Source organism: Chiloscyllium plagiosum, chromosome 1 (assembly GCF_004010195.1).
Source record: "Chiloscyllium plagiosum isolate BGI_BamShark_2017 chromosome 1, ASM401019v2, whole genome shotgun sequence".
Classification (NCBI taxonomy): Eukaryota; Metazoa; Chordata; class Chondrichthyes; order Orectolobiformes; family Hemiscylliidae; genus Chiloscyllium; species Chiloscyllium plagiosum.
In genome coordinates, this window is record NC_057710.1 from 110,686,020 (window position 1) to 110,702,690 (window position 16,671).

Here is a 16,671-nt window from a genome sequence, read left to right on the forward strand (position 1 = left end):
AATGGTAAGGTCCTAGGGAGTGTTGCTGAACAAAGAGACCTTGGAGTGCAGGTTCATAGCTCCTTGAAAGTGGAGTCGCAGGTAGATAGGATAGTGAAGAAGGCGTTTGGTATGCTTTCGTTTATTGGTCAGAGTATTGAGTACAGGAGTTGGGAGGTCATGTTGCAGCTGTACAGGACATTGGTTAGGCCACTGTTGGAATATTGCGTGCAATTCTGGTCTCCTTCCTATCGGAAAGATGTTGTGAAACTTGAAAGGGTTCAGAAAAGATTTACAAGGATGTTGCCAGGGTTGGAGGATTTGAGCTATAAGGAGAGGCTGAACAGGCTGGGGCTGTTTTCCCTGGAGCGTCAGAGGCTGCGGACTGACCTTATAGAGGTTTACAAAATCATGAGAGACATGGATAGGATAAATTGACAAAGTCTTTTCCGTGGGATCGGGGAGTCCTGAACTGGAGGGCATAGGTTTAGGAAAGATATAAAAGAGACCTAAGTGGCAACTTTTTCACACAGAGGGTGGTACATATATGGAATGAGCTGCCAGAGGAATTGGTGGAGGCTGGTACAATTGCAACATTTAAAAGGATTATGGACGGGTATATGAATAGGAAGGGTTTGGAGGGATATGGGCTGGGTGCTGGCAGTTGGGACTGGATTGGGTTGGGATATCTGGTCGGCATGGAGGAGTTGGACCGAAGGGTCTGTTTCTGTGCTGTACATCTTTATGAGTCTATGACTCTCTCAGTACCTAACTGAAAGATGAGGTGCTGTTCATCCAGTTTGCATTAAGCTTCCCTGGAACACTACCACTAGCACAGAAAGGTGAGAATATTCTCATAACGGAGGTATTCCCAAAGCTGTCACACCAGTCTCTCTACCATTTCAAGATGCCTCCGAAGCAGAGAATACCACCAGAAAATTGATAACTGTAAAGTTCACTTTCACATAATTACGTTCTTTTTTCTGTAGTGCCAATGTAAAACATCATCAAAACAAGGCTATCTCAAATTGATTCCAAAACAATATATTGGGCTGCTGGATGTGTAAAAATTAAAAAAAAACAGAAAATGCTGGAAGTAATCAAGAGGTCAGCAGCATCTGTTTACAGGAAAGGAAAATATTTCAGGTCATTGACCTTTCATTAGAAATTGACTGTTGTGACATAATGAGGAATACAAACAATACTGTTTTTAATCACAGTAGCTTGCAGTAAGTTTAAAGTGGTGTTTTTCAATTTGTTTGTTCTGGACATTTTCACAATTTCTAATCACCTTCTGCTTTGATATTAGGACAATTAAGCTGCCTAGTGTCTAAACATCTACTGTGGTTAATAATTGATTATCTGAAGTCTAATTATCAACACAATTTTTGGTTCATGCATAATGTTCCCGGAGGCAATCCAATGCAGTTCCTCCAAGTTATTTGCACATTGTCTCAAAATGCCAGTCAAAGTCCTGAAGCAGAAAATGTGCTTGACATAATAGAGCTCTCAGTGTTTGCACTCATTAGATAATTGCAATTTGTTTGCACAATATATTTTAGCCTTACCGAGAATATTTGTCTTGCTTGCAGCCATGGTGGTTAATTTCACAATTTGTCAAACCAGTAACTATTTGTTGCTATTAATTTGAAGAGGAGCACAATGCACCATTGCACAGGAACAAAATGAATATTTAAGTATGTGCCTAATCCTAATGTCAGACTATAAAATTAAAATTGAAGTTTTAAAAATCACAGCATCAAATTATGTGTAATCCCTCATATTATTTTATTGACGTAAATAGTACATCATTTATTGTGGCTGTGAAGTTAATGTACAGATAAATATAAAATATACTTGTTTAAGTATAAAGGATTTATTCATTGTGTTTTGTTTCTGCTTAACCACAGGAATGTCCCAGTGGCATAGTTAATGAAGAGACATTCAAAGAGATTTACGCACAGTTTTTTCCCCAAGGAGGTGAGAAGTTTTACATGAAAATTGGTGTAATCAGTATAAGAAAGAACTTGCATTTTTATAGCACATTCCATGAAACCAAGATGTCGCAAAGTGCTTCACAGAATGTGAAGAACTCTTTGAGGCACAGTAACTCCAGTATCAAAGACAAAGGGAGAATGACGATGACTTGAATTGTGATTGCTTTGCCCTCGTTACACAGAAACAGCAAAACATTGTTTGAGTTAAACAAACAGAGAATGCTGGAGAAACTCACCAGGTCTGACAGCATCTAAGGAGAGAAAAACAGAGTTAACATTTCGAGTTCAGTATGACTCTTTTTCAGAACTCACTTATGTCTTTTCACTCCCATCCCTTCCTGAGATAGGCTAAAGGGTGTTACCCACCTCCAGTTTTCAGCTTCCAATTTTGGAAAAGCGAAAAACATTACAGGAATACCTGAAAAAAAAACTCAGCAGGTCTGGCAACATTTGTGGAGAAAGAACAGAGTTAACATTTTGGGTCCTGTGGCTCTTTTCAGTTCTGAAGAAGGGTCACTGGACCTAAAACATTAGCTCTGCTTTCTCTCCACAATGCTGCCAGACTTGCTGAGTTTTTTCAGGTTTTTCTACTTTAGTTTTGGATTTCAAGCATCCGCAGTTCTTTGGACTCTTTTTTTGTTTAGTGAAAACTATTAAGTTGAATTCAAAGATAGCATCTATTAACAAAACATTTAAACTGAGGGAATTACTTTGCAATTCTATCCACACCCGAAGCCCTTGGGAAATTAAGGAACATGAGAAGGGAATGGATTACAAACTACAAACGTTGATAAATCCAAAGATATTAAAAATCAATTCACTGGAGTTGCAACTTCCTGGAGGTCAATGTCCAATCATAATTTCCAGATAAATGCAAGATGATGCTCTTGGGCAAAACAAATAAGGTAAGAAAATATTTGATTAACCCCGGGAAACACTGAGGATCAGAGGGACTAGTCTGTTAATGTTGTAACACAGTTAGATAAAGTCGTTAAGAAAATTCAAGAGCAGGATGTTGTGGCTGAGGAAATAGCGGAGGCGTTGGTTGACATCTTTCAAAAGTCACCGGAGTCGGGGAAAGTCCCGGATGATTGGAAGATCGCTGTTGTAACCCCCTTTTTCAAGAAAGGATCAAGGCAAAAGATGGAAAATTATAGGCCAATTAGCCTAACCTCGGTTGTTGGTAAACTTCTAGAATCCATCACTAAGGATGAGGTTTCTAAATTCTTGGAAGAGCAGGGTCGGATTAGAACAAGTCAACATGGATTTAGTAAGGGGAGGCCGTGCCTGACAAACCTGTTGGAATCTCCCTCATATACTTAATTCAACTTCCCAGTAAACAAATCTCCATACTCATTTCAACCACTTCACGTAGTAGTAAAGTTCCAATTCTAGCCCCTCTATGAGAAAGAAGTTTCTCCTGGATTTATCATTGAATTGGGTCCCAAATGATGTGGGCCATGGTGAAGTCTGTAGCAGAGTCACATGGGAAATTGGCCTGTCTACCTCAATATTGGGAGCAAATAGTCACACCTTTTATGCGTCTGCTGAATGGCAGGACAAGTTTCTTACTAGGCAGCAGTAAATTTGCAATTAAGGGGAATTAAAGCTTTTGAAATACTGTATTAATGTCAATACTCACCTCATTAATATTCAATTTATCTTCCTATATTTGCCAAATAAGTAGATGCCAAGAATTCTCAACATGGAATCAGAGCGGGTACCTGGTGAGTAGGTAGTCTATTTGCTGAATGAAAAGTAAATGGGCTGCAGAGACCCATCAGTTTCCCAGCCCAGCATGTTTAATCCATTTGCAGAATAATGGTGGATTGTGTCTTTTATGTCTACATAGTCTCCCAAGTTTCTTTTAAAGTCTACCGATTTTCTATCTTCCATTCTTGCAGGTGTTTGGCTTTTTGGTGAGGTATAGTTCTACAGAAGCATTGGCTACCATAAGACCATAAGACATAGGAGTGGAAGTAAGGCCATTCGGCCCATCGAGTCCACTCCGCCATTCAATCATGGCTGATGGGCATTTCAACTCCACTTACCTGCATTCTCCCCATAGCCCTTAAATTCTTGATGTCACAAGGAATTAAGGGCTACGGGGAGAATGCAGGTAAGTGGAGTTGAAATGCCCATCAGCCATGATTGAATGGCGGAGTGGACTCGATGGGCCGAATGGCCTTACTTCCGCTCCTATGTCTTATGGTCTTATGCTGAAACTATATAAAATGTTGGTTAGAATATTGTATGCACTGAGATTATTGTATGCAGTTAGGTTATTGTATGCACTGAGATTATTGTATGCAATGCAGTTAGGTTATTGTATGCACTGAGATTATTGTATGCAGTTCTGGAACCCACATTAAAGGAGAAATGTGATTGCACTGGAGAGATTGACATCATGGACAGACATCTTGTATCCTCTTTGGCCACGGTTGAGGTCCCAGAGGACTGGATAATAGCCAATGTTATCCCATTGTTTAAAAAGGGTAACGTGGATAATCAAGGAAATTACCGGCCTGTGAGCCTCACGTCAGTGGTAGAGAAATTATTAAAAAGATTCTCAGGGACAAGATCTATGTGCATATAGAAGCAAAAGGACTGATTAGCGATAGACAGCATGGTCAAGACTCATGCCGTGTAGTTGGGGGGTCCCAACGCGGAAGATGAGGCATTCTTCCTCCAGGCGTCAAGTGGCTAGGATTTGACGGTGGAGGAGACCCAGGACTTACATGTCAGCACCCCCCTCCTATTTATCTCTGAGCCCCCTCCCCCTTCCCCCACATTCCTGATGAAGGGCTTATGCCCGAAATGTCAATTCTCCTGTTCCTTGGATGTTGCCTGACCAACTGTGCTTTTCCAGCACCACACTTTTTGACTCTGATCTCCAGCATCTGCAGTCCTCACTTTCACCACGTTCAGTGGTCTGTGGACCTGCACACCTAGATCTCTCTGCATATCAAGACTCCTAAGGGTTCTGTCACTCCCTGTATAATTTCCACCTGTATCTGACTTTCCAAAATGCATACCTCTTATTTGTCTGGAATAAATTCCATCTGCCCCATTTTTCTGCCCATACTCCAACTGTTCATATCTTATTGTATCCTCTGACAATCTCCTCACTATCCACAGCACACTAAACTTTGTATCGTCTACAAATGTACTAATGAAACCATCTATGTTTTCCTCCAAATCATTTATGTAGATCACGAACAGCAGAGGTCCCATACTGATCCCTGTGGAACACCACTAGTTACAGCACTCCATTCCAAAAACATCCTTCCTCTGCTACCCCTGTCTTCTATGATTAAACCAGTTCTGTATCCATCTTGCCAGCTCACTCTTGATACCATGTGCCTTCACCTTTTGTACCAGTCTGCCATGAGGGACCGTGTTAAAAGCTTTACTGAAGTCCATGTAGACAACATCAACTGCTTTTCCCTCATCAATCATCTTCATCAACTCCTCAAAAAACTCAATCAAGTTATTGAGACCACTGAAGTGGGGAAAGTGAGGACTGCAGATGCTGGAGATCAGAGTCAAAAAGTGTGGTGCTGGAAAATCACAGCCGGTTAGGCAGCATCCAAGGAACAGGAGATTTGACATTTCAGGCATAAGCTCTGCTTTGGGTATGTGGGAGGAAGGGGAAGGAGCCTCAGAGATAAATGGGAGGGGGTGGGGACATGCAAGACCGCAGTCTCCTCCATCACCAAAACCAAGCCACCTGACACCTGGAGGAATAATGCCTCATCTTCCGCCTTGGGATCCTCCAGCCACACAGCATCAACATTGATTTCATCAGCTTCATTATCTCCCCTCTCCCTACCTCATCCCAGATCTAACTCTCCAACTTGGCACTGCCCTCTTGAACCATCCTACCTGTCCATCTTCCTTCCCACCTATCCGGTCCACCCTCCACTCCAACCTATCATCATCACTAGCCCCCTGCATCTACCTATCACTTTCCCAGCTACCTTTACCCCAGATCACTGAAGGTGACAGATAGTAATATGGCATGCTTGCCTTCCTTGGCAGGGGCATTGATTAGAAGGATAGATAAGTTATGCTGCAGTTTTATAAAACATTAGTTAGGCCACACTTGGAATATTACGTACTGTTCTGGTCACTCCACTACCAGAAAGATGAGGATACTTTGGACAGTGTAGAGAAAAGTTTTTCCAAGATGTTGCCTGGTATGGGGGATTTTAGCTTTGAACAAAGGCTGGATAGACTGGATTTATTTTCACTGGAACGCAAAAAGTTGAGGGGAGACCTGATAGAAATTTATAAGATTGTAAGTGGCATAGATAGAGTGGAAACAAAGAGGCTTTTTCCCAGCATGGAGGAGTCAATTACTAGAGGACACGTATTCAAGATGCAAGGGGGGGATGTTTAAAAGAGATGTGCAAGGCACGCTTTTTACATAAAGGGTGGTGAGTGCCTGGAACATGTTGCCAGAGGAAGTGGTGGAAGCAGATACAGCAGCAGCATTCAAGAAACACCTACATGAATACATCAATGGGAAGGGGAAATAGAGGCCTCAGAAACGTCCACCTTTTTCTTCAACTGAGAATCACAGGGCCATAAGCTGTGTCTGACCCATTTCCTCAAACCTCTGCCCTGCAATAGTGATAGGGACCCCCTTGACCTCACTTTCCATACCACCAGCCTCTATATCCAATGGATCTTAGGCTGCCAGTTCTACCACATCGAGTGGGATGCCACCACCAGACCCCATGTTCCCCTGCACTCCATTGTCAGTATTCTACAGGGACCCTTTCCTTAGGGACACGCTGGTCCATTCTTTCTCCACTCCCAAAACTTCCCACACCCCCATGACACCTTCTCATGAAATTTCAGAAGGTGTAACACTGATCTGTTTACCTCCTCCCTATCCAAGGCCTTAGACATATCTTCAAGATGAAGCGGCTATTTACCTGCACTTCAGTTCAGTCTATGTATTTGCTGTTCTCAGTGTGATCTCCTCTATGTTAGAGAGACAAAATGTAGACTCGGTACCCATTTTGCAGAACACCTTTGCTCTGTTTGTTAAAATGATCCCCGGCTTCCAGTTGCTGCCACTTCAGTAAATCACCATGTTCCTATGGGAAAATTCTTGTGTCAAGCTTGCTGTAGTGATTCAATGCAGCTCAATACAAGCTGGAGGAACCCCAACTCTCCCCTCCCTCCCCATCCTCCACCTAGGTGCCTTATAGTCCTCAGGACTCAGCGTTGAGTTTAACTATTTCAGTGTGTGAATACCCTCCCCGTGTTTGTTACCCAGGCCTTCAGGTCCTGTTCTGTAAGGTTTATCCTGGTAACAGCCACTCAGCATTTATGTCTCTCTCAGTTTATCACCAGCCATCCCTTTACCTGCTCCTTTTTTTCTATCTCCCGCTTGGCATTGTCTCCATGAATCTGACTTCCTTCCTCTACAACCTTGACCCCCACCATCACTTCCTGTTCTGAGGAATGGTCGCTAAACTTAGAATATTGATTCAGTTTACCTCTCCATGGATGCCACCAGAGCTACTGAGTTTTCTGTTTGTGTTTCAGGCACCTCGGATGTCAATGGTCAATCTCAGTGAACCAAATGTTACGTTAGTTAAAACTAATCATGAAGCTTTACCTTCCCCAGAACTTCCAATGTGAGGGTATGAGGTCATCGGAAAAGCATTAGGTCCTAGTTTAGCATAAAGGATCCAAATACTTTTTTTTTTGTCCAGAGATGATTTAGAGGGTTACAGCTTGTTTCCAAGTCCTTTATGTCAGCTTTCGCTGGACTATCTCCACAAGACGGGATTCAGAATCTTCCAGATATATGATCAATGACTTGGACCATTTTATGAGTAAAGCAAAATTGTTATTTCTAAAATAAACAAAGTTTAAACACAGAAGTCTGGAAGAGAATGTAGTTTTCTTTGGGAATTCTCTTCATGCCCTCAGAGCATGACATTAGCAAGATAAGGACAAAGAACAGTACAGCACAGGAACAGGCCCTTGAGCACACCAAGACTGCATCGCCACATGATGCCTTTCTAAACTAGAAACCATTTGCCTCTGTGCCATCCATGTACCTCTATTGCCAGCCTATTCATGTATCTGTCAAGATGCCTGTTAAACATTGCTATTGTACCTGCTTCTACCACCACCTCCTCTGATAGTGCATTCTAAGCACTTACCATCCTCTGTTAAAAACGTGCCTCTTACATTTTTAAACATACCCCTTTTACCTTTAGTCACTGTTAATTGACATTTCTACCGTGGAAAATAATCTCTGACTATCCATTCTATCCTGCTTCTCATAATTTTGTAAACTTCTATCAGGTCACCTCTCATCCTTTAACATTCTCCTCATAGCTAATAATCTCCAAATGAGGCAACATCAGAGTGAGCAGTTTCTGTATCCTCTCCAAAGCCTTCACATCCTCCTTGTAGTGTGGCGACAAGAATTGTATACAATATCCTAAAAGTGGCCTAAAAATTTCTAAACATCTGCAACGTGACTTGCTCATTTTTATACTCCATGTTCCAACCAATGAAAGCAAGCATATCATATGCCTTCTTGAACTTGAGCAAGTTCTCACTAACTAAAATTATATAGTGACAACATATGTCTTTTTTTAGGGATGTCTGTTGAGGGATTCATTCTTAGCTAAGACCCTAGGGAGATTACTCATGTTTTTCTCCAATAAATATTAATCTGAGATCTTTTGTGGCCACCTCCATTAATAACTGGTGTGTCAGTTTAACATAACAGCCAAAGAAATTGCCTTTCTGACGGTGCAGCTCTCCTCATAACTGCACTGAAATGTCAGCCTGAATTAAGTGATCAGAATCTTGGAGTAGGAGTGGAATTTAAATGCTCACCTTTTGATTCAAATGCCAGTACTCTCTGCTATGACAATGTGGTGAGTTTATAATTATTAATTTACGTTTGTAAATGGATTAAGCCAGGAAGGGAAAATATTCACTCAAGATGAATATTGTTTGATAATTTATTTGGTGAATTCAATGGACAACTTCAATACGTGCTGTTTCAATATAATTCCACACATAAAATAGTCCTCAACAATGCATAAAGGTTAGCGTGGAGCTAATTTAAGTGTGGCTTAACTTTTTGTCAGTAAGTGAACTTTGAAAATAAACAGAAGCTGAAGTTAGTAACTTCAAACTTCAAAATCACTTCTTTAAAATTCGTATTTGTTAAGCAATGTGTTTGGTCCATCTTAAATCCCAAAATCTGACAAAACAACAGACTCACAAAAACAACAATATGGGTTAAGATGCTCTATGAAAATAGGAAAACAACACCAGGCTTTAGTTTCCTGGGACATTTGGATCTGGTTTGGGTGAGCTAGGAACTTTTCAGGTCAGGGAGGTTGCACCTGAACAGAACCAGAATCAATGTCCTTGAGGGCTGATTTACTAGTGTATCCGGAGAAGATTTACAAGAATTCAGCAAAGTTGAAGGAATCAAGAGGCGATTTAGAGAGTAAAACCCAAATGCAGAGAATTAAGAGAGAAGTAAATGACCAGAGCAGGAAATCGTAAGGTAGTAGGTGGGATCAGTATAAGAGAAAATGTAATAAGGCCTAAATTACGTATGGAATGAATGTAGTTAAAGAAAAGTGGTTGCTGAGCTGCAAGTGCAGAAAGTCACATGGAAACATAATATTGTGAGAATAATGGAGTCCTGGCTCAAAAAAGACAGGACCATGTTCAACATATACCTCAATACATGGTATTCAGGAAAGACCAGAAAGGAAATAAATGAGAACTTTATAGTGCTGGAGACAGATTTTCTTAAAGGGTTCAAGGTTGGAATCTGTTTGAGTTAGAACTAAGAAACAGAGAGTTACCATTATAAAGCTGAGTATATTTTAAAGGTCAACAATGAGTAGCAAAGGTATGGAAGAATAACTTTACAAGCAAGTTCCATAGAAGTGTAAAAATTATAAAGTTATTGTAATTGTAGGTTTTATTTATTCAAATATAGACTGAGATAGTAGTAGTGTAAGGGGTAACAAGGTGTAAGAGTTTCTAGACTGTGCTCTGGAGAATGTTCTACATTGGTACATTGCTATTCCAATAAGGAAAGGGGAATTGCTGGACCTAATGGTGGAGAGTGAATCAAACTTTATTCGGGGTACATTTAGGAGACAGTGATCATGAAATCACAAGGTTAGAATAGTAATGGAAATGACAAGGAGCAAAACTATAAATCTGGGTAAAGCCAACTTCACTGAAGTGATACAGATAGTCCAGATTAACTGCAGTCAAAGATTGTTGTGTTACAGTATTGATTATCAATCCACTGCCTTTTAAAAAGGAGATAGTTTGGATACAATAAAGGTGCATTTGCAGTTGGAGTAAAAGAAAGACAAAAAATATAGAACTTATATAGAGCTTTCCTGAAGAAAGAATTAATTAGTAAAATGAAGCCATAGAATGGTGCAAATGACAGGTGAGATGGATATGATTGAGAAGCAGCCTAAATGTAGACGAACTGGACAGGGATAGGACAATGAAGAAACAAATGAGAAGAGACTGGCAGTTTAACACCAAATGGAATTGAAATAGTAAGAACATAGTAAAAAGTTAAGTGGAGCCAATTATGAACTTAACAGAGGGTTTACCCATCAAGATAAGAGGTACGGATAAATTAATTATGAATATTTGGCATTTCTTTTTCTCAAAGAAGGTACTACCCAAGTCATAGTGAAGAAGGTGATTGAAACACTGGATGATCTAAACATTCAAGAGGAAGTATTCTGTAGACTGTTCATACTTACAATTGAAAATTCAGTACAAATAGAAGAGATACATCAATATACTGAGAAAAGAAAGTTGTAGGAATTGAAGAGGTCATAATTTTCCAATCCACCTCAGAACCAGAGATGAAACCAGAGAACTGAATATGTTACATCTTGTTCAGAAGTGGGGTGTATAGATACGCCCAATAACAATAGGCCAGTGAAGAATAACCTCAGTGATGAGAAAGCATTTAGAAATGATAATTAAAAACAAAATTACAATTACATGCACAAATGTAGATTAATTTTGGAAAGCCAGAATAGATTTGTTAAGAAAAAAAAATGTTTAATTACTTAGAGCCTTTTTATATAAGGTAATAGATGTTTGATGAGATTAATATGATCTATTTGATGTTCCAGAAAGCATTTGGTACAGTGTCACATTATCGGCTTAACAACAACGTTAGAGCCTGTTAAGTAACAGAATTCTGGTGAACCGTTGGTTTTCAGTTTGGAGAAAGGTATACAGTGGAGTTCAGAGGATGTCAGTGTTAGGAGCACTGTTTTGCTTGATTATATTTTAACAAAATAGACTTGGGTATACTGGAAAGGGCAAATATCAATATTTGCAGGATGACATAAAACAGAAGCCTTGTGAACTGTGAGCTGGTTAGTGATAACCTTTGAGAGAGCACAGAGTAGAGGAATGTATGAACAAGATGAAATTTAATGCTGGGAAAAATGCCATTTTGTAGGAACAATGATGATGAGCAATATGAAATAAAGCGTGCAGTTCTAAACAGCATTCAGCATTGGTGCAGATATGTGCAGGGATATCTGAGAAAGTGGTTAATAAAGCATGTAGGATCCTGGGATTTATAAGTAAAGACAAGGAATTTAAAAGTAAAGATATTTTGATAAAGCTCTATAACATATTGATTCAACTCCAACTTGAGTACTGTGCCCAAAGTTTAGGTAAGATGTGAAGGCATGAGAGAATGATGCAGATTCGAGAAAATGATTCCCGTAATGAGGGGTTTTAGTCACATGGATAAACAGAAGGTGAGATTGTATCCTTGGAGAAGGGCAGTTTAGGAAGAGATTTGTTAGAGGTTTTCAGAACCATAAAGATTCTGTACAGAATAGGTAGGGAGCCACTATTTCCAATGGATGAAGGAACGAGATCCAATGGGCATTAATTTAAAGATTGTGGTAACACAAGCAACAGCAAAATGTCATAGCGAATGATGATGTTGTGCTTCCGTCTGGTCAGCCTACAACCCGGAGGACTCAACATTGAGTTCCCCAATTTCAAATAACCTGACTCCTTTCCCAGCCCCTCCACTCCCTCCGCACCCGCCTCCTACATCCATCCCCAATCCTGAAGAAGGGTTACACCCGAAACATCGTCTTCTCTACGTCCTTATTTCCTGGCTCTCTACGTCCTTATTTCCTGGCCTGCTGTGTTCTTCCAGCCTCCTACCTGTCTACTTTGGATTCCAGCATCTGCAGTATTTTTTGTCTCTAAGAGCAGTGGAGGCCAGGTTCAGTCATGACTTTTAAAAGGACTGTGGATAGTTATTTGAAGGGAAAGATTTAGCAGGGCTGCAGAGTGGATCCAACGAGTTGCGTATACAAATAGCTGAGATGGACACAATGGGCAGTATCTATGCTATAATTCAAAGCTGCTTTATAGATGTATGGATAAAATTAGTACTATTCGTGGAGTACTATACCATTTCTGTGGCTGATGTCTTCAGGATGAAAACTGTAAATATGAAATTGAAGATGTTGGAGAACAGGTCAATAGGAATCACAAGGCAATGGAGCACCGTTGCGAAGAGATTCAATTGACAAATGCTTCGGTTAAAATCAGATTAGGACAAAATCAGGGCAGTCAAATTGCATTGACAATGGAGTAAATATTGAAGGGGAATGGTGTGTTCGTCCATGCAAAAGTTTGCAGGGAATTTGAGGATGCCTCATTGCTAAAGTGGTATTGTTTCTGACTTTAGTATGACCAATTCAAGTGGTGTGGAAGCATCTGATATTCTAATTCAAGAGATCCAAGCATAAATTACAGGAAATGTGACCATAAATCTGCAAAGCCAGAATATGTTTAAGGGCATTAGAGAGGAACTAAACCAAGATCTCATACACAAACTCTTTCCTGTTGGATTGTTGCAGATCAGATTCGATAAAAGTTCTTCAATGACAAAAGGAAGATTACAGATTGATTGTTATGAACTGAGATTGATGAGAAATATGGTATTTACAAGCTTTTAAATTTTTTGACACAGCTGATTTCCCATGAGGGCCTTAATAAGTTGATATCATGGCTTGTCCCTGTTAGATTAACAAAGGTTAAATCATTACCCTCCCTTCTATAGATTCTTAAAAGTCCACATCATAAATCCTTCCCTAAAGCACCAGAAATCAGAATATCCACTTCCCTGCTGAGCTGTGGAATAAAGAATCTACCACTGGACTAGCAATGATCCAGTCTTCTACGTTGATAGTTTATCATTTCTTTTGTAATCTTCTTTTGTCACATTCTCTGAGTCTATGAAACACAAGTGGAAAAGGGGACAATTTTAACCTGATCTCACTAACAATTAAAATCATCAGACATCTTTTCAGTCTAGAATAAGCTGATCCATTGTTTTCTTTTAATCTTATCTCTTTTTTTTGCACATGAGCATGTTGTGTCTCAGTGACATCACAAGAGCCTTGGCTTTTACTTGGCAGCCTGAGGGGCAAGGGTCAGGAGATGTTTAACAGGTCAACCAAATAAGAAGAGAGCTAAAGACAGCAAAGACCCAAAAATGCAACTTCAATCAAATTTTGACTTTCCCCAAAGGGGGGAAACAAAAGTAGGAACTTAATCACCTCTGGACCCAAAACATTACCTCTACTTTCTCTCCACAGATACTGCCAGACCTGCTTTTTTCCACCAATTTGTTTCTGTTCTTTGGGTTTCTTGTTGATACTTGCTTGGAAAAGGTTTGAGCCTATCAAAGACTCAGTGGGAATTGTGATGAAGAGGCAGAAACCATGGCAAAAATATGAATTGCATGAGTTGAGTAACTAAATGATTGAGATGGTGCAATAGATGCTGTATCTGTGCCTTATGGAAGACATTTGACAAAATGCCAGAAAGGAGTCTTAATAAGAAGATGGAAGCCCACAGAATTAAGGGGAAAGTCAAAGAATGGACAAAAGATTGGGTCAGTGACTGGATGCAAAGGTGGTGATGGTGATTGAAGTTTTATAAACATAGAAAATAGATCAGGAGGAGGCCATTTGGCCATTCAATCTGATCATGGGTGATATTCCAACTTAGTACCCTCTTTCTACATTCTCCCCATTGTCTTTCATCCCTTTAACTTCTTCTTGAAAACATTCAATGTTTGTCCTCAACCGCTTTTCGTGGCAGAGAACGCCACAGGCTCACCAATGTCTGGATGAAGAAATTTCTCCTCATCTCAGTCCTAAGTAACCTGCCCCACATCCATGGGTCTGGGCTCCCCAGTCATTAGGAACATCCTTCCTGCATTTACCTTCTCCTGTTAGAACTTTATTGGTTAACTAAGAAATCTCTCCAGGGCATAGTTTAACAGTGATTGCTCCAAATGTCAGCTTTGGCTCCATTACATTATACAGTCTTTATGAGCACATCACATTTGGATGTAATGAGAATCATTAAAAAATTTGCAATTACCTGTTAAAGTATTAGATCATGATGGTGAAATGGACAACAACATTAAAGATGGTGCACAATGCAAAGCAGTGTGAAGTGCTGACCCTTGGAAAAACACACACACACACACCCCTATATGTGGCAGAAGTTTGAAAAGTCAAGTGCCCTCTGTGGGTTATAGATTAACCATAAAGAAGAATTCCCTTCATGAGTCCATTGGCAGACCCAACAAGGTTTCCCACTTGCTGGCGATCTCTCCCAATGCTGATGTAATGATTGCATTTCCAGGATTACCTTTAGTCATATTGCTGACATTCCTACAGACCTTCACAAGCTATGCCAGCACTAAGATGGCGTGTTCCCCTTCCTGATACTTTCCAACATCATGTTATAAAGCCCTCTGATCCTTGCAGCCAATCAGCAAAGCACTGGTAAAACCCATCCATGGCTAGTGCCTGTTCACTCTGAGGCAGTTCTCAATGTGCTTTTGGAGTCAAATGCTGATAACATTATTCTGGCTACTGAGAGGACTGGCCTGGACGCAGTGTCAGAAGGACTGTAAGATTCAATAACCATATACTTCTGTATCTTTCAGTTAGCTCATGGATCTGGTTTGGCAGCATTTAAGAAACAGATATGGCGATATTATAGTTGTAAGAAAACTCAAAATAAATTAAATAGAACAGAAATGGGGATCAGATTGCCCAAATGGCTCTCTGTATGAAATCTTATTCTGATTAACATAACCAAAAAAGGTCCTTGGCCTGTGCTCTGTAAGTTGACCTCCATCATTTGCATTGTAATGGACCTTGGTGCCTCTAAGATTAATTTTCCCTTTTCTATCTCTAAGGTTTCAATTCCAATCAATTGTATTGGCAACCATAGACATTATTAGGCTTTCTATAGCTAGACTGGTTATAATCTGCTCATCTCAGGCTGTTGTGATGCAGTGGTAGTAAATAGGACCAATAGCCTGGGTTTATATCTTACCTTACTGCAGACTTATGCCTGAACAGATTAAGAACATCTACACTCTGCTCTGGTCATCTCGTCTCATCTCAATAGCAGGTTTTGGAAGCAGCCTCAGTATCCGAGACAATCTGGAACAAGCTGATGCAATAACTCTGCCTTTGCTTAACACCAGTTTGTGGCATAACAGATGCATATGCAATGCAGACTTTGGAGTTTAGAAATTGATGTGCACAGTGAGTGACCAAATAAGGCTGTTGCACCACTGCAAATTGTTATAGTTCACCTGCTCTATATGAGTCTGCTAAAGAGCCATTCAAGACACTTGATGTGGCAATAGCCACAAATCACCATGATTTAAAATCGTTGCTGAAACAGTTTAGTTCAATTGGTTATGAAGGATGGTTACTTGAACAAGACAGCACCATATTGCCATATCACTGTTTCAGGACGAGGAGTAGCAGAGAAAGGCTGAGTAACATTTCAGAATGAAAACAGAAACAATTTTTTTCATATTCGAGGTGAAAGCATATAATTGTGGTCTAAGTGGAACTGAATTTGAACAGATGGTTTATTTTATATGGTGCCTCAGTGGATGTAATTTTGTACTAAATCCTAGTACTTCAAGGTTACGGCTTGCTCTGCCCTCAGTTATGCAATCACAGGCAATGTGGTTAATAATTTATGGTAAAACCTCGGATTCTGGGTTCCCAATGTTCTACTGACTACCCTGAAGCCAGCTCAACAGGTAATTTAAAAATCCAAATCCACTGACCTGTATCAAGACCCATTAAACCCGTTAGCTTGAGGTTGCAGATGGTGCTACTACAATTCTTGAGTGTTTCTAACATCTTATTGTTTGCATGAATTCTTGCTTAAATGTACTAAACAGAAAGAGTGATTATTGTTTAGAAAATAAAATATAGATTTTAACTACTTAAAGGTTTATTGTCCTTTGACACATAATGGCATACTTCAATGTTGGCATTCCCATGTACCACAAATAATCAGACACCTGAAAGAGTGCAGCAGATCAAGAAGACAAAGCACCTGACAGATTCTAGGACAGTGGATTTTGAGAAGATTTGTAGCTCAGGTTGAGGTTCTGGATGTAGGTTTGCTCGCTGAGCTAGAAGGTTCATTTTCAGATGTTTCATCACCATACTAGGTAACACCATCAGTGAACCTTCGGATGAAGCTTCATTCGGAGGCTCACTGATGATGTTACCTAGTATGGTGATGAAACATCTGAAAATGATCCTTC

General features: G+C 40.0%; 1 protein-coding gene across 1 annotated transcript in view; it reads left to right on the forward strand.

The window, feature by feature from the left end:
* Nucleotides 1-16,671, forward strand: part of LOC122555010 (Kv channel-interacting protein 4-like) — a 356,040-nt gene that overhangs the window by 316,620 nt on the left and 22,749 nt on the right. The window contains exon 3 of the mRNA XM_043700589.1: nt 1,890-1,959. Coding sequence (XP_043556524.1) covers nt 1,890-1,959 — 70 coding nt within the window. The remainder of the gene's footprint in view (nt 1-1,889; nt 1,960-16,671) is intronic.